The 21527-nt window shown below is 45.1% G+C and overlaps 1 protein-coding gene across 4 annotated transcripts in view; it reads right to left on the bottom strand.

The window, feature by feature from the left end:
• Positions 1-727: 727 nt before the first annotated feature.
• Positions 728-21527, bottom strand: part of KLHL36 (kelch like family member 36) — a 100965-nt gene continuing 80165 nt past the window's right edge. For 3 of the 4 annotated variants that reach the window (XM_074839306.1, XM_074839307.1, XM_074839308.1), the window contains 5 exons: positions 21368-21493; positions 16478-16559; positions 11587-12660; positions 10587-10744; positions 728-4143 (listed from right to left, as the gene is read on the bottom strand). In XM_074839306.1, the coding sequence (XP_074695407.1) occupies positions 3588-4143; positions 10587-10744; positions 11587-12660; positions 16478-16537 (1848 nt within the window). In that variant the 5' untranslated portion in view covers positions 16538-16559; positions 21368-21493 and the 3' untranslated portion in view covers positions 728-3587. Of the gene's footprint in view, positions 4144-10586; positions 10745-11586; positions 12661-16477; positions 16560-16816; positions 17872-21367; positions 21494-21527 lie in introns of those variants that run through there. The other variant, XM_074839305.1, reaches the window with a different exon arrangement.

Consider the following 21527-nt stretch of genomic DNA (forward strand, 5'->3'; position numbering starts at 1 on the left):
CACTTTTGCAGAATTCCAGCACACTGATTTCAGAAAACAGTTCAGCACTGGGGAGCTCAGGTTATTTTCAAGCCTTGTTGCTTTTCACTAACACATCCCGAGTTATGATAAGCCAAGTCTGGGTACACAACACCCAAAATATAAAGGCACGCCCTCTCTGCCAGACTGTGCTTTTAGCAGTGCTTACTACCACGGGTCTCGGACTTGCAAATGGCAACCACTTGTTCCTTTAATAATGGAAAAATGCTCACGGCAACAACAGGTACAATACCCCAGTGACCTCTAGTAACATGAGAGATGGCCCAAACTCAACCTGTGATTTGGAAGGGGCGATAAATGGACCAGGAAAAATAAAGCTGACTTTGATGAGTACTGAGGTTATATTTTGCCTATGCAATTAAGTTTAATGTTATGAAGTCATAACTGTGTTTATCTACTCCCCATTAAACACTGTCTTTGAAACCACTATATAAACTGGATTGGATCTGCTGTCACAGCAGCAAAAAACATGAAAAGTAATTTCTGACTGTCTGGTTTGGAGCATGATGCAGAAAAGGTGGATTAGCCAACTCAGTTATATTTCTACTTCATATTGTTACATTTAGCTTCTGCCTATTAAAATGTTTCTACCATTATCAATGCCACCTAAAATAATTACTAAATTACTTCTTCCCAATTTGTCAAAAAGGAAAACCCCAATCCAATCAATACACAAGTCAGACTGTGATGAATACAATATTCTAAACTGGATTTATTGTTTCCAGACATTAATGTAATACATAAACACGTTAAAAGGGGGATATAGTAACAAGCAACCCATTACAGAAACAAAGGAAGTCTTTGAAATTTTTGTTCTATACTTACACATGAAAATGTCCCAAAAAGTTAAGTAGTTGTCAGTCAACATAGCAAGGATTTCAGATATTAAAAAAACCCGAGCAACTCATTAATGAGTTTGTCATAACCAAAATGTTTGGTTTTGTTTTTGTTGGGTTTTTTAAATTTATTTTTAGGATAAAAAAGAATAACCATTACCTCATGCAGTGTACAAAGGCTTTAAAATAAATCCATTAATGCAAATAAAAGACTAACCCCTGAGGTTTTTTTTTAAGACCAAAAAAACCTCAAGGAGTTTCACAAAATAAATTTTAACTAGTTTTCTTAAATCCTTTCTTAGTACTGAAGAAGAAACCTGTAACTTCCTTGCACTCCAGAAATTTATTCAGAGGTACCTCTTTCAATACAAATATGTTCTTGTAATGTATCTAAGCGTTCTTTCATTTACAAGAGCTTCAAATGAAATTAGGTGCAAAAATGTTTTCTTAGTGTTTTCCAATTATTGAGGTAAATAGTTGGGGAAAAAAAAAAAAAGAAAAAAGGCAGGTAGCAGGATATCAACCGTACATATACCAGATAAAGAAAAGAAAAAGGCAAATCTGAAATACATGGATATGGTGCACAAGAGAGATGTGAAAGGACTGCAGAAGAAATAACAGCTACAATCAACAGTTCCCCAGCAGAACTTTAAAGCAAAGCCCCTGAAATCCACTCAGCAGATGACCGGTAGCTGACAATAAAGCATGTTTATTAGCATGTCTGGCGAGCTGGACTATCGGGGAAGAGGCCGTACAATAGTCACAGTTATAGCTGACTGCCTGACAATGCTGAGAATGTAAACGCTGCTCCAACAGCTGCATCGCATCCCCACCAACTACACAGACACTAAAAGATCCACCAAAGGATGAGTTCCTGACGGCAGCAACGGGGTCACAATTACAGAGCAGCAGCTTCTATAGTAAATAATATAATATATGGCAAACAAGAGACTGAATTAGCAAAATGTGTTATAAAAAAGTATAAAAGTTGTTTTTAAAAACTTTCTAAAAACGTCTTCTTTTGGGAAGGAGGAATATTAATCTGTGGCTTGGCATTACTACAATAACTGAAGTGGTTGTATCAGATTGCTGGTGATCGACTTCTTGCAAATCAGAGGTGCATTTGTAAAATGCCCCAGGGTGAATGCCTCAAAGCTGGCCAGACAGTCGGGGAATTTTAGTATCTGCAGCAGAATCAGCTGTGTTTGTAGAGGGTGGACTAACACTTGGGTCAGAAATCTCTTTACTTGGTATGCAGAGGATAATGTGACACAGAGGATCTAACAGACGATTTTCAGTTCAGTCCCACTGTCTGGATCCCAAACACAGTCCTGAGCATATTTTGGGTTTCTCCCTTTTGAACCCGTCTCGCTGGGGAAGGCATTCAGTTTCATGCCTGATAAGCCATGGCTTCGGTCCCTGCCAAATCCATCAGAAAAGGCCACTCTCATGAAAAGACATTTTGATCTTAAAAAAAAAATAATCCCAAACCCCAAGAGGAAAGTGTCAGCTATTTGCTCAAGTACAAATCCAAGCTGCTGTTCTTCAGGATTACTGAACCCCAATTAATCATTGTGGGTTAATAAGCTTTTTGACAGCGGACAAGTCCAGTACAGGCCCCTGCTCACACGGGCTACTAGCTGTGACCACTGTGAGGCTGGAGTTCAGTGAAGTGGATCCCAGTTTCTACAGCCTGGTAGGGCTGCCGAGGGACATCTTCTTGCTTCCAGGTCACCTGAAGGCTCCTCCTGCCCTCTCTCCCCACCGTTACTCTGTCCAGCAAACCCCAAACTCTCAGTGAGCTCTATCAGTTCCATCTGCTTTGAAACCCAAGGCAAATTGTACAGTTTCCATTCAAATCCTCAAATCTTTCGAGTTTTTGGACAGATTTTTTCCCCTCACTCTGGGGCACGTTTTTAAAACCCAAGAAAAACTTGCTATTGTGTTTAGATATGAAAAGTGCCACAACAAGGGATGCAGAAGTCATCTTGCCTTTCCCAGATTTCAAAGTTCACACTGCTATCAATCCAAGCCCAAGTCAATCCCATCTATTCTTTAGCCACACAGTAAGGTCTTCTTAAGCTTAAGAGTACTGTGGAGTTATTTGCTCTTCAAGCTGATCTGACCTGCATTCACCAAAAGCAATATTCTCTTTGAACACTCACGTGTTCCAGAAATCTGATACTAAGAACTCAAGAACGTATTGTAAATGAAATTTAACGTCACAAAAATTCAAGATTTACAACATCGAACATCCATTTCATTTTTTCCTCAGCAGTTGCTTCTGAACTCCTTTGAACTGCTCTGTAACTTCAAACCAGACACTTACTCCTCTGCCTCTTCCCCCTTGACATTATCATCTCAGCCACAAATTCAACTTTATTTTAAAAACGTCAATATAATACGATGTATGTGGAAATGCCATGAACCACAGAAGACTAAGCCTTACATTCAGGAGAGCAGCATGACCTCTCTTGCCGTATCTCCCCTTATATAGTAGGAGGGGGGTTTTTTGGTTTCTTTTGTTGTTTTTACCTTAAACATGATCTTAATCCAAAAACCACATTCAACTGTGTATTTTCTGAGGCTTCAGAAGATGCCTCCCCCCATTTAAAAAAAAAAAAAACGAGGAACGAATCAAGGTTAGATAGAAATGATTAAATACAAGGTTTTTTTGGAGTCCACCATCAAAGGGTGGTTATCCAGAAGTAGTCATCTTCCTCGATCCTGATGTTTTTTTGTTTTCGTCTTTTTCTTTTTGTCCTCTGTTTTGGGTTTCAATGCACAGACACATGCAGACACACCAGCGATCGCTTTGGGTAAGTCAGTTCCTTTGTACCACTTATTCTTCTCCTTATCATAAACCTGGACTGTTTTGGAGAAGACTGTTTCTTCCCAGCTGTAGCCTCCAAGGATATAAATCTTGCCTTCCCAAACTGCCACCCCTGACTCACTGTTTGCTTGCAAGAGAGGAGCAACTCTGGTCCACTGGTTACACTGAGGGCTGTACGACTCCACACTCAGAATGTCAAACCGAGCCATGGTTTCGATGTTGTCATCGCTGCCACCAATGGAGTAGATATTGTCCTGTAAGGTGCACATGCTGTGCCACCCCCGGGCAGTGATCATTGGCCTCTTCTCCTCCCAAACATCTGTGCGGTAATCGTAACACAGCAGGTTTTTTCTGTAGGGGCCAATTTGGTAATCGTGGCCTCCTGAAATGTACACAAATTCCTTGTAGACTGTTCCAGCGTGGCCATAGGTAAACCTAGGACAGGCAAACAAAAAAGATCCAACTTAGTACTTACGGATTTTATCAAGATACACAAGCATTCAACAAGGACTGCTACTAAAGAAGAAAATAAACAGTAACTAAAGACAGAAAAATCCCTAATCCTGTTAGTTACCCAGTAACTATTCTTATTCATACCGCTTCACCCTGCGCTGCAGAGTGCTAAGGTACGACAATCACTTTTTAAGGCATCCTTTTCATACCTGGTCGCTACAGAGCGCTAAGGTATGACAATCACTTTTTAAGGCATCCTCTACAGTGTGTCATACAACAGAAGTAACCCATCCTGCTCTAGTTGGCATGGCCTTCACTCCCATTTTCCTGCTCCAGTGCTTGGGTTGGATCAGTCTGAGAGGGCAGAGAGGAAAAAATCCACATCTCAGCAAGGGTTTCTATGACAGAAAGAGGAAATAATCATGATACCTCTCAGACTTACCAGTCGTGATTAACCAAGAAAAACCAACAAGAACACTACTGCTGCCTTCCCCTTCCACAGCTTCAGGATCATGAATCACGTTTCTTACCCACTAGTGCTCACAGCCCAGTTTATTTGCAGTCATGATACACGTAGCGTTCTTTTCACGAGATATCCACCTGCTCTACCACTTCTGCTACACAGGTGGTAACTTCTTTGGTCACCCCAAGACAAGGCAACAGACCTCAGTCAATCATAGATCAGAGTCCATGTTTGAAATAAGACAAAATGAGATGGTAGAACCAACACCACGCATGCTGCTTCCACAGGGCAGAGAGAAAACCCCTTTGATCAGCTATAACAAAGCCACTACTAACCTAGTTCTTAAGGCTGTTCTTAACTTCACACTAGGATATTCCTGACCAAACCCCTTTGAGCTCTTAGAATTGGAATGCTAAGGCAAGGGACAGCCTCAGTTTCTTTGAACGTACACTTCCTGCACACGCCTGTCTTTCTTTTTTCAGGTGTGGGGGGTGTCAAAAGGTGTAGCTGTGGCGGCAAACTGGCTCACACACTGGTACAAAAAGCTCAAACAATTTAATACCCATAGGGCTGCAGAGCAATATACTCATCATGCTGCACTCATGAGCCTCTGCTACCATTCTTTGTAGTCAAGGACACAAGACAACTCAACCTCTATGGCAGACAAACCTATGTTAGCATTACTTTAGCCTGGAATGCTTTTGAACCGTGCCTGAACACGCTCAAATCTCAATGTGGATAGAACCTTGAGCTGTTTTTATTTCGCATGGTAATAGTTTCTCTCAGCTACACAAACGGTACGGTAACTTCTTCCACACACCGAAGTGCCAAACACTTTTGTGCCAAGGGAATAGGTGGAATAGAAAAGAAAACCCACATTTACCCTGAAAGCACAACGCTTCTGAGAAAAACTAGATGTTTATTAGTCTAGATGCCTACCGAAGCTTATGATCCCTGACCAGTGTCTGAATCAGATATTTTAACAGGCTCCTGCTACAAGAAACAGAAAAATCCTTGACACACTTAGCCTAAGAATGCTGAGTGACCGAGACAGACCTTTCAACTTACAGGGGCTGAAGCACCATCCCTGAAGACCCTGCAGGGATGACTTCAGAACTGTACTGCTTCTTAGCCACTCAGGAAAAAGAAAGAAAGGAAAAAGAGAGGGCTAAGGCATAGCTATGAGACTTTATCCAAAAAGGCAACTCAGAAATTCCACAGCTCACAATCTGCATAACCATGGAAGCCCGTAACTCACGCTCAGTGCTTCTGTTTGACATGAAATCCCCTGAGCACAGGCACTCCAGCCTTCACACCTGCCAGAAACGCTACAGCAGGTGTAGTGTGAGCAGATGCTGCTCCACCTTCTTTGTGGTCTTTTACGGACAAGAACCGGGAGCATATCCCTCCAGTGGCACCCAGTCTGGTTGCTATCTCTGTATACACAGAGTCTTTGCTTCTCTGTATACACAGGAATGGGTCTTAAAATGTAGACTACCTGTCTGGGAAGTGGGATGGACAACTTGAATTCATTTCCTTTCTCAAACTGCACTGGATTTTAAACCCACATCTAACCAGCAAGCTACCTGGAGGACGTGCAGTGCACTCCACTGTAGAGGTAGTGTCAGGTAACAGCTGTGAGGAGTCAGAAGGAGAAGAGTGCAATGACACTGAATCCAACACAAAGCTCAGGGTTATTGTACTGCTGATAGCAATCCCATTACATTCAGCATTTGGAATTTAAAAAAAAACGACTAAGTTACGAAAAACTTGAGTGACCTTTGGAGAAGTAGGTTAAATGTTTTCCTACACTAACAGGAAAATGGAATTCTGTACAGGTAAGCAAGCAATAGACATTTTCTCTCAAGCACGTGCATGCAGTCTAGCATAGACAGCTACAGAAAAAGCACTGATGCTTTTCTTTTTGCCTCAATCAATGGCTATATCTAGTGAATAGCAATAGCTACAAAAGTAATCTGAAAGAGGCAATCATATCTGAAGCACCAAATCGACCATCAATTTATTTTTCAATACAGGAAGATTACCCGTTGAAATACACTAGAGGTGTTTCACTCTGCCTGACTTCAGAAGAGTTCACCCAAAATTGCACATACCCGGCTTCCCGTTAATAGAAAACTGCATGCAACACAATGCACAAATTGAAAACGATCAATAAGAATCCTTTCTGCAAGCCCTATGGTTTAAATAGAGGCATTTCTAAATAGGCAACAGAACAGGACACTTCAATACAGTGGGTCCAGACATCCTCCAACAGAAAGCATCAAGTGTTTTGGCAGCGTTATCTGTAACAGTGCCCGGAAAAAGATAGAGGCATTAAGGAGAAAGAAGTTTTGAGGCAGAACATCTGCTAGAGCCAGTTGTGGATTCTGAAGAACTTACCTAAATACAATGCTGCAAAAATGACAGTTTCTGACACAGTAACGCCATTCAGCAAATGCTAGAAAACCTATCATTTATTTTCTTAAACAGAAGAAGACTTAGCCTAACTCGAGAAAGTTTTGGGAATCCCCTGCTCCAACCAAAGTCCAGGCGAGCTGTGGTTGCTCTGAATCTCAGTGTCCACCTGCTGCGAACCCTGCAAGATTATTCATGACACAACTAGCAGAGCAGATACCATCATTCGTTAACCTGTTCCAACGTATTCCCTTATACAACTGCTTTCAGTTGTTCTGCCAAATTTTAACCTAGGGCCACTCAATTAATTTCACTGATGTCTGCAGCAGACTTTTTCATGCTCTATTCACGATGAGAACACATTGCACCAACTTCTGCTCTGCCAAGCTTGTCAGCTACCGCTGCTCCCTTCCGGGCTAGAAACTATGGCAGGAACTGCTCCCAGAGAGCCTGGGAAAAGGGTGAAAAATATAAAGGACCTCTCTGAAGAATGGGAAAGGTATCCCACAACCAAGGACCCGACTGAGAGTCAGGCAAAATTCACTTGTAGCAGACTTGGACCAGGTCCACCCTTTAGATAGCTTGGCTGAAGTTTTCCATGCTAAGCATCTGCCTCAAGTGGCTGTGTTTGCTTCTTCAGAAAAACAGCATTATTTCAGTCAAAACAGTTCAGCTCCTTCCAAGAAAGTGGTTAGGGAAAACAATGTGTTGTTTTGGCCATGTTGGGGTGAGGGAAAAAGAAGAGTGAAAAAAGAGCTTGCAAACTTCTTCCTCAGAGGAGCATGACCGTGCCTGTATACAGCAACATGGACAGAGGATTTGGCAGTGGACAGGAGGCGTGTGTATTCAAGGACACAACCATTGCCTTTCCCCTGAAAATCTCCACACACATGGCAAGCTATAACCCTTGGGAAGAAAAAAAAAAAAAAAACCCACAAAACATTTTCTGCATGTTCAGAGTAGAAGCTTTAACAAATACAACTTCTGAGAGTCCAACCCCACGCAGCTCAAACTGAACTACGCAAGCCTACACCCCGAAATGACCTCAACATGTGCCTGTCGCTCCAGGGAATAGTCTTCCAGGCAGCTGCTGGCCTAGAGCAGTCAGGAACACCACCAGAGCTGCGGGCAGGGAGCCTGCTTCTGGTGGCCATGCACCCAAGAGGACAAAAAACCTGCCCGTTTTCTCTTCAGAGGGAACACGACAGAAAAATGCAGGGAACAAGACAGCCACATTGGGATGTGTTGCCTGATCAGGCAATCAGGAAGCAGAGGACTGGAGCTTCTGATTTCCTCTTCATGAGGAAAAAAAGACTTGCTGTTAGAATAGAGCTGGGGAAGATGTTAGCTGGGTAAAAACAGTAACTATAATCAGTTTGAGAAACAAAAGCATGTGGTAGGGAGGAAAACAGAGATCACATCAGAGTATGCTGAAGAGAAGACAGGAGTACACAGAAGGAACTGTAGCTAGCATGCTTTCTTCTCGTCTTGAATAGATGACAAAATTCTCTCTCATCCTTCCTCTGCTGCCAGCAAACCCATCTGAAGTAGATCAGGAAAGGACTGCCCGTGTCCCTTCCAGCAGCCACCCACACCTGCCAGAGCCACATACGTCTCTCTAGGCTCAAGCAGCATGCCCTTGTCCCTGCACCCAGGAGGTTTCTTCCTGCTGTCCACCTCTGCACTGAGTTTTGCCTTTTGCAACCTGCATAAAGCTCTTAACTTTATTCCTTCTGTGCAGAAAAGCAGTTCTTGCAAACAATATACTGCCCAATGCAAAAGTTCTCCAAAAGGAGAAAGAGGGCTGAGAAGACAGAAAAGCTGAAGATACTAAGTGTCCATTAAGATCTAACTAATGACATATTAACATGCATGAGAGCAGCTACGTGGGAAAGTGGGAAAATATCTAGTTCACTACACAGCTGCACAAACACCCAAGCTGGCGCAAGGGACAGTTAGCATGGGACAAGGACAGAGCAGGCAGGAAGAGAGGATGCAGAATTATTTTTCTGGGATGCAGCAATAACTTAAAATAGTCGCTGTACTACAGCCTAACCCTGCAGCTTAGCAACCAGCTAAGTCAGTATAAGCAGGGTCTATCCCATAAGGGGGACTTTTGCCTAGTCCAAGCGGATCAGCGAGGCAATCTAATAAAAAATTAACACCCCCCACGTCAAAGTTCATTTTTGCAGCTGCAAAATTCCCAAAGCCAACACACAGGTAGCAGTAGGAACATGCAGAAAAACTCCCCTTTTCAGACAGCTTACAGCCTGCAAGCTTCCCCAGGACCACTTACATGCTGGGAAAAACAGATCCATACTGGTTCTAAGGGGAGTGTTTTCCTAACAACATACAAGGCAGTCAGGTCACATCTACGTTTCTTTGAAAAATGTTTAAAGAAAAAAAGGAAAGCTGTGCTACAATTTCTATGAGATGTTACTGGGATCTCACAGGTCACCCCAATTAACAGAAGGGCTTATGAACTGAAGATACTCTCCTACACAGCTTCCCAGGAAAGACTGTGGTGTTCAGCCTCAACTGCTAGATCTGCCTATGTGAGCAGAAATAAAATGGAAAAAAAGCATCCTGCTTCTGAAGAGCACTCGAGCCCAGCTGTTAGCCTGGATCAGACTCGCATTGCAGCACCTGCCCAAAATAGAATCGGGCAAGAGGCTTCTGTGCCTTCACTGGCTGCCTATAGCTCTGCAGCTAAGGGAATAAGGGAAAAAAAAAGCTGAACTCTCAAATCAAATTGTGAGTATCTTGTTCGCGATGCCACTAAGAAAACAAGCACTGCTGCTGAAGTTGCAGGTATCAGACATCATGAAAATACCATCCATATAGCCAATACCCCTGTAATCTCCATGAATGTGAAATATTACTAAATCTGAATAGCTGTTTGCAAATGAAATGTTATTGTACCGTTCTTATGAAGTCACCACCCAAACGTTGATTCAAAATACCAGCAATGTCTTGTGCTGCTGTTACAAGAGCAGCTGCAGTACTAAAGCCTCTCAGAAGTAGAACAGCTAAATTTTAACTCAGATTGAGAGAAAGAGAGGTCACATTTGCCAGGGTTATCTATTTGCAATGCAGGTAAACGTGGTTTATCTGCAACAGCCAACCTGAGCAGCCAGAGGGAAACACCTTACAAGGAAAACAATCAAACCAAAGTAAGGCCAAATAAATTATAGAAGCCTTTGATCAAGATCTAAATATTGCCTCTGAAAAGATTCTACTCCAAGTGACCTCAGTAAAATTATTTTAAGAATAGTAGAGTGAAATGGTAAGAGGTCTCCCTCCCATCCTTCAGACGTACCTCAGGACAAAAATTGAAACCAGTCAAGCTGACGTGAGGCACACTGCCTGGAAGAGATGATTGCTCAAATACCAAACGCTGATACGGTTTGTTACTTGTCGATAGCACGTTGGTTATACATCCCCCTGCCTCCCTTCTAGGGATACCCATTCATCAGCTAAAGTCACACAAGCTCCCTTTTACTACCGTTCTTCAAACACAGGATAACTTTCCAAACATCTCCATTACCTGGGCAAGCCTGCTATATAGGACCATGAATCCTTCTGAGGACTGTAGGTCTCAACTGAAGAAAGTGCCCCATTTTCATTCCTGCCACCAACAGCTACCAGCATGTCAGTAATAGCTCCCAGGTAGAAATCTACACGGCGTTGTCTCATGGAGGCAACCTGTCAAAAAAAAAAAATAACATGCTGACATCTTCAAACATCTGGTAAGCAAGCTGACTTAAGGTATATTCATGTCTGAGGATAAAAAAGTTGCTTCTTGCCATTTATTTGGAAAGGAGAGCTACTGGTTTCAACCATTATATATTCATAAAGTACTTTTGTTTTTCTGCAGTAGCACATTACATAGCATTCATTTTCAAAAAAGGGGACAATAGGCAGTATCTAAGAGACAGGTTATTCTATAAATGTTTGTGTTACATGGGCCTCCTTCCAAAACTCTGCAAGGAACATATATTGGAATCACTCAAAACCACAGCTGAACCACACAGGATGATCGGTTCCTATAGGAACCTGCACTGCCGCAGGGTTTTACAGCAGGACTGGAAGTGAATAGCTTGTTCTAAGAGACATTTAGCACAGAGACATTTCACAAGTGTCAGAGACATTCGCTTTTTACATCAGACCCATTTTTTATTTAGTTATAGGTGCTACTGCTCGAGAAAGATGAACTAAGCAATCACCTCTGTAAATCCATTCTAGCATTATTCCCAAAAGTAATCTAAAGAGTTGCAGGTGGATGCTGACCAGGAATTTCACAGATGAGCTGCCCAAATCCCACTTGAAGTCGAAAATCTGCCCCAGACTCTTTCGCTGTGTGTGTAACTTAAGCATTCCCACAAAGGATTCAAGTAGGTGCTTTTTCAACTTAAGTAACTTGAATTTCCATTTCTGAGTGGTGCTATGCTGGCTATTCTAATGAGCCCTGTCCTTCCACCTAAAAGAAGAAAACACTCTAAACATTAAGGACTTTAAACAGAGAAATAATACAGCTTAAGTCTCACCTTTATCCACTGGTTACAGCGGGGATCATACCTATATAGGAGATTTGAAGCTGCATCCCCTCCATTGTCTCTTGAAAAGCTGCCTCCGGCTATGAAGATGAAGCCTCCCAAGACTGCAACACAGTGGTGACTTCGTCTGGCTGGGAGAGGGGTTTCTGCTACCCACTGCCCCTTCCTGATGTCCAAGAAGCAGGTATCATCGCTCAGTTCCAGGCACCGTTCGGAAACCTCCCCGCCCACAAAGAGGAGCCTTTCCTCGCAGGTCCGCAGGGCCGTCCGTTTGTTTTGCAGCACTGGCTGAGCCGTGACGTTATTATGATAGTTCACCGCCTCCTCTATAAACCCCTCACAGTTTGCTTCTTTGGGAAGAAGAGAGCAGACAGCAGGCTTGACTCGATGGAGGAGATCACTTTTAGGTATCAAGGGAAAATGAATGTTGTCCAGAACCTGGTAAGCCTCGTTCTCCCTTTCTGGGTACTGGGTAAGCCACTGCAAGGCAGCCTGCAGCAAGTCGTGCTCACACTCCTGCTGCACGTTGCTGCTGTCCAGGTATTGGCACAACTTCTGCAAGGAAATGTTCTGCAGGAAATCCGGGGTGAAAGAGAGCGTGCCGAAGTTCTGCAAGATGAAAGAATCAATGTAGGAGTCAAGGCGCTTCAGGTTGTAAATAGAGGCAAGCTCTTGCAGGTACAAATAGTTCTCCTCGCTGACTTCATTCTCCAGATACTCGCAACAGAAGTCGACCACCTTCCAGATCTGCAGCAGGTGAGCAGTTTCGAGCACGTAGTCGATATTGCCTCCATCTAAAGACAGCTCACTGCCATACAGGAAATCCACCACAGCCTTGAGACCGATGTAAGAGGCTCCAAAAAGTTCAACCTCTTTTTGGTGGGCTTCTCGCATACCAATGGTGAACATCGAGTTGAAATAGTCACTGCAAACAGCGAGGAGGTTCCGATGGGCAGGGACTCTCTGTTCATCCACCACGAGGACAATGTCACAGAAGAGGCCTCGGTGCCTCTGCTCATTCAGGCTCTGAAGAACAAGGCTAGAGTGGTCATCCCACCTGTACACCTGGAACAAACAAAGAGTATCAGGCAGATGTTATCTTCACCAAGGTAAATTTCAGTGTGCACAAAGTGTTTTCCCATTGGATGTAGTCATACATGAGAGAAAGAACGCTTACTTGTGTTGCACATCTGTAATAAATTCTGACCTGAAACAGCTGGTAAGCAACATAGTATGAGCCCAAGCTCCTCACCTTCACTTTGAAAGGACTGTGCAGACTCTTACTGCTTCCCAATCCGCTTTTTTATAATTTACTCCTACCTCCTCCACAACGCTGCATCCAAACCTCCTGCCTGATGATTTATACAGGCACAATTTTCTGAAACTCTTCCACTCTTTGTCTTCGAGACATCCTGCTGACATTTCCTTTCTTACTTGTCCCCCAAATGACTCCTTACAGAGTTCTTCTCAACTAAGCTACTCGCTAAATATTTGGAGTGGGAGACAGACATGCAGCAGTATGCCAAATTTTCATTCAGCCCATGTATTGTTTGGGTTAGTGCTTACTTGACAGCTACCCCCTCTTAAATCTTTTCAGAACTCTAAGCTCGTTAGGGTAAAATCCCTCTCTTTCTTTCCATATTATTCCAGGCACACACACTGCATTCAAAAATAATAGCTGTTTATTTATGTGCAAAGCCACACATGTGGATAACTTATTCCCATAAGACTTTGACTTGCTTCCAGAAGCCGAGGTAGTTTTTGTTTCAATGAATATGACTAAATATTTTTCTTTTAAAGAAAGGGGAAAATGCCCTCAGAACATGTCCATTAAGTGCCCTTCTGGGATCCCTCTGGTCCGGACATTCTTCCCACCAGCTCTGTACGTGCCACAGAGCTTTTCAGGCAAACACTGGTTGCCTCTTTCTCACAGACTCACGTTACCAGTCTTAAGAAGAACCAAAATGGAAACACTTTGTTGCCCCTTGAATGTCCTGCAGAAGACAGCTTTTAGGACCATCCTTCTGGAGGAATGGAATGATTGACGGTACAGTCAGTTACCTTGTGATCTCTCTTAATAAAAGCCAGGTTAAGTTAAATGCAAATACATAACTTTAATTACCAAATCCAAAACAGACAGAGTTGCAGAGCCTGTAAGAACATGTAAGAGAAATGAAAGGAGGTGGGAAGGAAGCACATCTTTGTATCGTACCTAAGTTAGCTCTGAACAGTTCTGGCTCTAGGTCTTGCCCAGTGCTACACCCTCAGACTGCATTCCTTGACGCCCTGAAAAGGTGTCTCAGTCTGTATCTACATTGAGAACAGTCACACTGATGACCTGAGGTCTCTTCAGGACTCTCAAGCATTCAACCTTTCCTTCACCAAGCTGTTGCTTCTCCTAGAAATCCCATCTGTGGCTTTCCTGCTTTCCCCAACAGAAAGCACATGATTATTGCTGTCTGGCTAAGCTATGAATGAGTTGGTTAAATTGTGGTGAGACAATCTCTCTACCCACCTGGATGGGAAAGGTTCAAGTCCTAGAGCCAAGTTTTTTCCCCCGTGCGCAACCCTCACTCTAGATACGCACCCTGTGTACATAATTTGGTAATTGTTCTTCTCTATGATGAGATAACCAGGATTAACGCATGCAGCTCACCACTGTCCAGACGTGATGGCAGCCAATCATCCTGAGCGAACACCAACACTGGGAGCCTGACCTCCCACGTCTGCCTTTTAGCAGTCAGTGGTATAGCAACAGGCAGGCTGCCAAAGATGAGACCCAAATTAATAACCAAATGTGCTGCTCTTAGTGTGATATCCCAGTGGTTTCTCTTTAGTTTTGCTTACCCTCTTTTCTAAACAATGGAGACTAAGCTGCCAAAAAGCCTTCTGTTGGAGTAACTTTGTACATACAAGTGTACAGAGTTAAATCAATCTAAGTGAAGAGGCCTCAATAATTACAAGTTTTCGAGGCCAAAACTCTTTAATTTGCCTTATACTCATTGCCTCATCATATCTCTGAACTTGAAAAGGGATCTATGGCATAGACAACAAAGTAACTTCTACTGAGGAACAGAACTGTCAGAGATCTGTAACAGAAAAAATTGTGGGGTTTAAGGACTGAAAAGTTTTTAATCTTCATTTTTCTGAGGTCAAGAAATGTTCATATCATACAGGAGCCCAAGCAGATACCAGAGGATGGAGTAAGCAGGACAAAGAATAAATATGGCAAAGGACAAACCACACATTTGTGGCAACCATGATAAAGCACAGTGGATGAACAGACAATAACTAACATCTTACAGCACCCTCTTCTGAATCTGACTCATGGGGGTCAGTTATTGGATTAAAGCAAAAACACATTGCCTCTTGTCTCTGTAAATTAGCTGATCATTTCTAATATTCCCTAATACCACCATTGCGCATAACAAGATTACACCAGAATATAAGATTTGCCAGAGATCCCTATTTACTTAGCTGGCTGTCGAGTCAGCAGCATAATCCTGACCGCAAATACGCCTGACAAATCGCACTCCTAAAATCCTTGTTGCCATGTAGAACTGCTGCTACTTCAGAAATCAAGCATAAAATCATTACATATGGCATTGGATGGACTCAGAATACATTAACATATTTCAGCCACTTAGCAAGTTCATTCGTTCAGTAAGCCAGTAACAGAAGCTGATAGCTGCACATTTCAAAACCAAGACTAATTTTATACTAAACACGAACATCTTTCTCAAGCTATTTATATTCTGTAGAACAGCTTTAGCATTATCTAGTAATTCTAAGTTTAACAGATAGTGACAGCTGCTGTCTAAGCAAGAAAATAAAACAATGCTGTCAAGTTAATTAATTTTTAATGTGATGAATTATTATTACATTCAGACTAAACCATTTAAATGGCAGACAGGATCAGCACTCAGGGAAAGATTTTATTGGTAGGGATGCATTTAAAAATTAGTCCTATTTATCTTTTATCAATTGTATTAGAGCAGTATTTTATCTTCCTTCGGATTCAAAGATCTAATTTCTTTCAGATTGTTAATGCAGTACCACTACTCGTCAATGATGCAAAAGAAAATGGGATCTGTCTTGTTCAACTTTGATAAGACAGATACAGGCACTTAAAAGTTTCTCTTTTCTAGTTGTTGTTGGTAGCACAAGGTACTTGCTCTGCAGCATCTGTAACCTAGTTCTCGCACTAGAACAGAAAAGCAGTTTTCACTGGTATGAAACAAAGTGAACATACTAATTACAGCTGGTATTAACATAAATCTTAGGTCTTCATCCCGATGACCTGCATAAAGAGCCACCTAAGATGGACTTCCGTGGATTCCCAACTAAAATCAACGTATTTGTGCAGACAGAGATTCCACACAAAGAAACTTAACCTCACAAACCTAAGAAAATCTCTTGACTTCACTGGAGTAACTACTGTTTGCAGGATCGAGACTCCCATCTTGTACAAAACAAAGAGTAAATCTAAAAATTGATCTCAGCTTTACTTCTGCAATTAGCTTGGATTTTATGAGACGGATCAGTACGAAAAATTCCCAAAATAAACATAGAGCATTTAATGACTGAATTTTTGATGTAGAGAGAATACTGTGCTGCAATGATGTGGGTTTCTTTTTTAAGTTATGAGTCATGACGAGCAGATGCCCATTTGCTGCTGCTTTTTTTTTTTTTTTAAATCACTAGCAACTTCTTATATCAAAAATATTTGAGCAGGTAGACCACCGTTTTCATATCTCTTTTTAAAAGCTCAGAATATTCACATTCCTTGAAAACAGCCCATCCAGAGGAGAGCCTTTACCCCCCCGCCCCTTGTTATTTCCGTAACTTGCTTTTTTTGGTAGGCAACACAAAATGCACAAACCTTTGAGGATTCACTTATCTTGTGTGGACGACAAATCCTGGTTTGCCTGGTTCCCTCCATGACCGGCTGATCCGCAGTACTTCTAGAACAAAAGCAAAGATGTTAGCAGCATACCAATCCTTTCAGAGTGCGGAAAACCATATCGTGCTGAATAAATAACACAATTAAGAAGACCTGCACATGCTCATCTGCAGCTTGAAAATGCCAGAGTTAAACATTATTTTTTTTTTTTCGCTCCCTGATGTCGGTTTCTCATGCTGTTAATGCCTGCTTGTGTCAACAAGTCGGGTATAATCCCAGACTAGCGCGTATATTACTGACGGGAAGTGATTTACTTACTGCTAGTCCTCGCTACCGCGGCCGGGGGTAAAATCATGTCCTTGTCGCCGCCAGCCCGGCCGCGCTGCGGGCCCCAGAGCCCCGGGGGCAGGGCCGGCCCGGGCGGCGGGGCTGCGCCCTGGGCCCGGCCGCTCTCCGGCGGCGGCTCATCCTCCGCCCGCCGCTTGGCCCGTCCTCCGGGAGCTACATCGGCTGCGCTTTCCCACAGCGGTTGTTTAGCCGGAAAACAAACCAAAAAAAAAAAAAAAAAAAAAAAGAGGGGAAAAAACGCAAAGCGACAACAAATACCAGGAGGCGGGGAAGCGCCCGCGGAAAGGGACCTCGCAGCCGCCCGCCCCGTCCCGTCCCCCGCGGCGGGAGCGGGAGTTACCACAGCGCGGTGTCCCTGCGGGCGGCGGGCGGCCTCGCCGGAGGCCCCGCAGCCGCCATGGCCGGCCCAGGAAATGCCGGCGGGAGGGAGCGGGGAGGGACCGAGGCGGGGCGGGAACCGGCGCCGGGCAAGCGGCGGGGCCGAGGGGAGGCGCCGCGGGGCAGGGCCAGGGCGCCCTCCGCTGACCTCGCCGAGAGGAAATGGCGGCCGGGGCCTCGCCGAGGGGCTGCGCCGGGGCTGGCAGCCATGGCGGTGCGGCCGCGTCTGGGTGTTTGTTACAGCGAGCGGCGGGGTCTTAGCGGAGTTATTCTGTAAAGCTGTGATAAACTCTGCGGAGCGGGAGGGTGTGCATTAAGGTACAGCGAGAAGCCCTGTCACCATCTCACCTTCCTTACCGCAACGTGAGACTATCTGACCTCAGAAACGCCTAGCCTGCTACTGGCACCTCTTCAGCAACGCTGCTCTGGGGCTTCTTCTCATTGATTGGGCCCAGGAGGCTTAAAAGTTAATAAAAACCACCGTAGTGAACAGCAGGGCTGAGAGTACCCTTCCTTCAGCTGTGGAGTAAGAAGCAAAGATTTTGTATGCAGAGCCCGCCGAGTCCCCTTCCAGTGCAATGGTCTTCACTAAAGCGCTACAACTGAAAAAAACCCTTTGTTGATCCAGCGCTCCTGGGTATCTTCCAGAGGTTATCGTCAGGACAGCACAAGCCAGCAAGATTGTGCATGTGTCCAAGCTCCATCTGCTCTCACCGAGGACAGTCCAGCCCGGACACGTGTCCTACGCAGTGGCGGGGCAGTTGTTACTGGCAGAAGATGATGTGTAGAGCGTGGAGCAGCTGCGTTTTAAACAAGGGGAGTGTACCAGGGCTGCCTGGGATGTTGGCACTGTCACCTACCCCAGCTGATGTCCATCCCTCCGCTGCAGGTCACGGCTCCAGCACTGGGGCAGTAGCATCTGGGCAGCTGTGTCTGTTCTTCATAGAATCATAGAATGGTTTGGGTTGGAAGGACCTTTAAAGGTCATCTAGTCCAACCCCTCTGCAATGAGCAGGAACACCTTCAACTCGATCCAGTTGCTCAGAGCCCCGTCCGACCTGGCCTTGAATGCTTCCAGGGATGGGGAATCTACCACCTCCCTGGGCAACCTGTTCCAGTATTTCACCACCCGCATCATAAAAATTTCTTCCTTATACCTAATCTAAATCTATTCTTTTTCAGTTTAAAACTGTTACCCCTTGTCCTATTGCAACAGGCCCTGCTAAAAAGTTTGTTCCCATTTTTCCTGTAGCCCCCTTTCAGTCCTGGGAGGCGGCTCTAAGGTCTCCCCAGAGCCTTCTCTTCTCCAGCTGAACACCCCCAACTCTCTCAGCCTGTCCTCAGGGAGGTGCTCCAGCCTCTGATCATCTTCGTGGCCTCCTCTGGCCCCACTCAAGCAGGTCCGTGTCCTTCTGATGTTGGTGCCCCAGAGCTGGACACAGCACTGCAGGGGAGTCTCATGAGAGCAGAGTAGAGGGGGAGAATCCCCTCCCTCGACCTGCTGGCCACACTGCTCTGGGTGCAGCCCAGGACACGGTTGGCTTTCTGGGCTGTCAGCACACATTGCCAGCTCATGTCCAGCTTTTCATCCACCAGTACCTGCAAGTTCTTCTCTGCAGGGCTGCTCTTCATCAGCCAACCCAGAAAAAATGAGGATGATGATGGGTCTCTACTAATCTAATTGATTATTCATCCAAAGACGAGAAGCAGTTTTTGCTAGCTTCGGTCTCTTCTGTAGCCCTTGTGACCATGGGGACCCAGGATAAAGACCTGCAATTCCTGGACTGTTTGAGTAAAAAGCTACTTTGGTGACAACCCTAATGGTAACTGTGATCTGCAAATTCACAGCAGCCTTTTCCTGAGAGAGGGTATTATTCTCTCTGTTGCTGTTTCTGCCCTTGCATAGAAAATACAAGAGATGGAGAAGCAGGATTGGGGACAGCCACATAGAAAGATCAGAAAAGAAGCAAAAAGGTGTGACAGCAAAGAGCCCCAGGAGCAAGGCACTAGTGATATATTTTAGAACAGCTAAGCCTCCTGTAGGACCATCGCTCTGCAGAGCCATCCTGTTTGCTCAGCTCCCTCTACCCATTCTGAGGCCCTTCTTGAACTTCATTAGTACAGTCGAGACAGCTGAAGGTCAGTCCAGATATCCAACATTTTATTGAGGAAGTCCATAAGTCCTCTTTAAATCCTTTCACTTTCCCTGTTCTGCGCTTCCTCTGTGAGGACTCCTGTGAGACGGACAGACACTTCTGTCAGGCCAGTGACATCTTCCTGCACAGGATGAAAAGACCCATGTGTGGAAGATGGATGTCTCAAAACTCCCATATGAAAAGCAAATCAGAATTCACCAAAGCCAGACAAGTAGGTTTTCCCCTCTCCAATTACAGCCTGATAAAGCTGAGCACAATATTTATTCCTCCGTGCATTATAGGAAAAAATCCATGAAAATATGTCAAAGACAAGGAAGAGAAGCAAAGAGAAGGCGGCATGTATTTCTGAGATTTGAATCTGGCACTTAAAAGTGTGAGGCATGAAGTTCCTAATGAATATAATTCAAACATTCCAGCCACTGGGTCAGAGACCAAAACAAGGTTGAGATTTTCTCCCTCTAAGGGAAATGACATTTCAGCCACCCGCCTCTGCTGTAGGAGACATCAGAAGCTAAGGAACAATCTTGAAGAGACAAGGACAACCAGCAGCTGTTACAGGTATAAACAACAGCAGGGTAGTGCCAAAGGATGATAAATGCAGACTATAAAAAAAAATATGTTTATGAGTAGATAATGGTCAGCATAAAAGCTTTTAAAAAAGAAAAAGTGTTCCTAAAGACAGTTCCAAAAGAAAATCAATAGGAATTCAGAACTATTAATGTGTGATTATGTTATCATCTAGAGCCTGCAGTCTACAGATACTGAGTGTGATTGACCCAGATGCCGTGTCCTACACTTGGACTGACTTGAGAAATATCTCTCTCTTCCCTATGACCTCATCTAATCACAGAGATGCACTGCAGCAACACGCTCGCGTTTTGGGCCCTGATGCTACAGGGAACCTCATGTCACTCAGGGCTCTCCCTGGAAGAAGCTGCATGCAGGATTAGGGCTTCTTATTGTACAGCAGCAAATGATGTATCTTAAAATTAGCACATGCTCTGGTGATCTTGTTCCTTGAGATGTCTGAAAAGACCAAGTGTGTGGTAATGAGGTTTCAGACTTCATATTTACAACATATTGGCGTGAAATAAACGACAAACATCTCACTGCAAACTTTAAAAGAAACAAACTGTGATACCTTTTATCACGAAATGCAGTTTTTATTAAATTTGCAATATCCAGCCCCCCACGTTTAGGGCAGAAACCCACTAACATGTACAAGGACTGGTTTTTTAGAACTCTGGTCCTTGGGCACAACAACATCTGGTGACATTAATTTCAAGCCGCAAAGCAGAGGACCTGTCTCTATTTCCGTGGGCACGGGACTGAAGTGCAGTCTTAGAGACAACCCTTACCCTTTGGTCTAAAGCCCAGCAGCTCTCACCAGCGCATAGCCTTGGCTTAGGCTCCGTTCTGAGCCGGCAGCCCGCGGTGCAGCCCGGTAGAGGGAGATCGCTCCATCCGAAACGGGGTAAAACACGCTCCCGCACACGCCCCCGGGTACCCCGCGCCCGCAGACACCCCTGAAGCAGCACCGAGCTCTCACGACTCCCAGTCACCCTCCCAGATCCCCCCCTTCCCCCCCGAGAGCGCTGGATGGAGACGGGAGCGGTGCCCAGCTCCCACCCGCGGCTCTGCGGGACGATGCTCCCCTCCCGCAGGCTCCCGAGCAGCGCTCGGAGCCGGCCCCTCGCCTTCCGCCAGCCCTCGCCAGCCTTCGCCTGCCCCTAGCCAGCCCCCCGACTGCCCCTCGCCAGCCCCTCGCCTGCCCTCACCAGCTCCTCGCCAGCCCCCCTACTGCCCCTCGCCAGCCCCTCGCCAGCTCCTCGCCAGCCCCTTGCCTGCTCTCGCCAGCCCTCGCCAGCTCCTCCCCAGCCCCTCGCCAGTCCCCCGACTGCCTCTCGCCAGCCCTCGCCAGCCCTCGCCAGCCCCTCGCCAGTCCCCCGACTGCCCCTCGCCAGCTCCTCGCCAGCCCCCCGCCTACCTGCTCTCAGTCCTGCCCGGCTCCCTCCCGTGCTCCGGGCCCGGCTCCCGGCCCCGCCGCGCAGGGCAGCGGCTGCTCCATCTTGCGCATCTCTGCTCCCTCCTTCCTCCTCCCGGCCGTCAGGGGCTGGAAAAACATCGGGGGGGGCTGGAAAAATATC

Source organism: Strix aluco, chromosome 14, assembly GCF_031877795.1.
Source record: "Strix aluco isolate bStrAlu1 chromosome 14, bStrAlu1.hap1, whole genome shotgun sequence".
In the NCBI taxonomy this organism is placed as follows: Eukaryota; Metazoa; Chordata; class Aves; order Strigiformes; family Strigidae; genus Strix; species Strix aluco.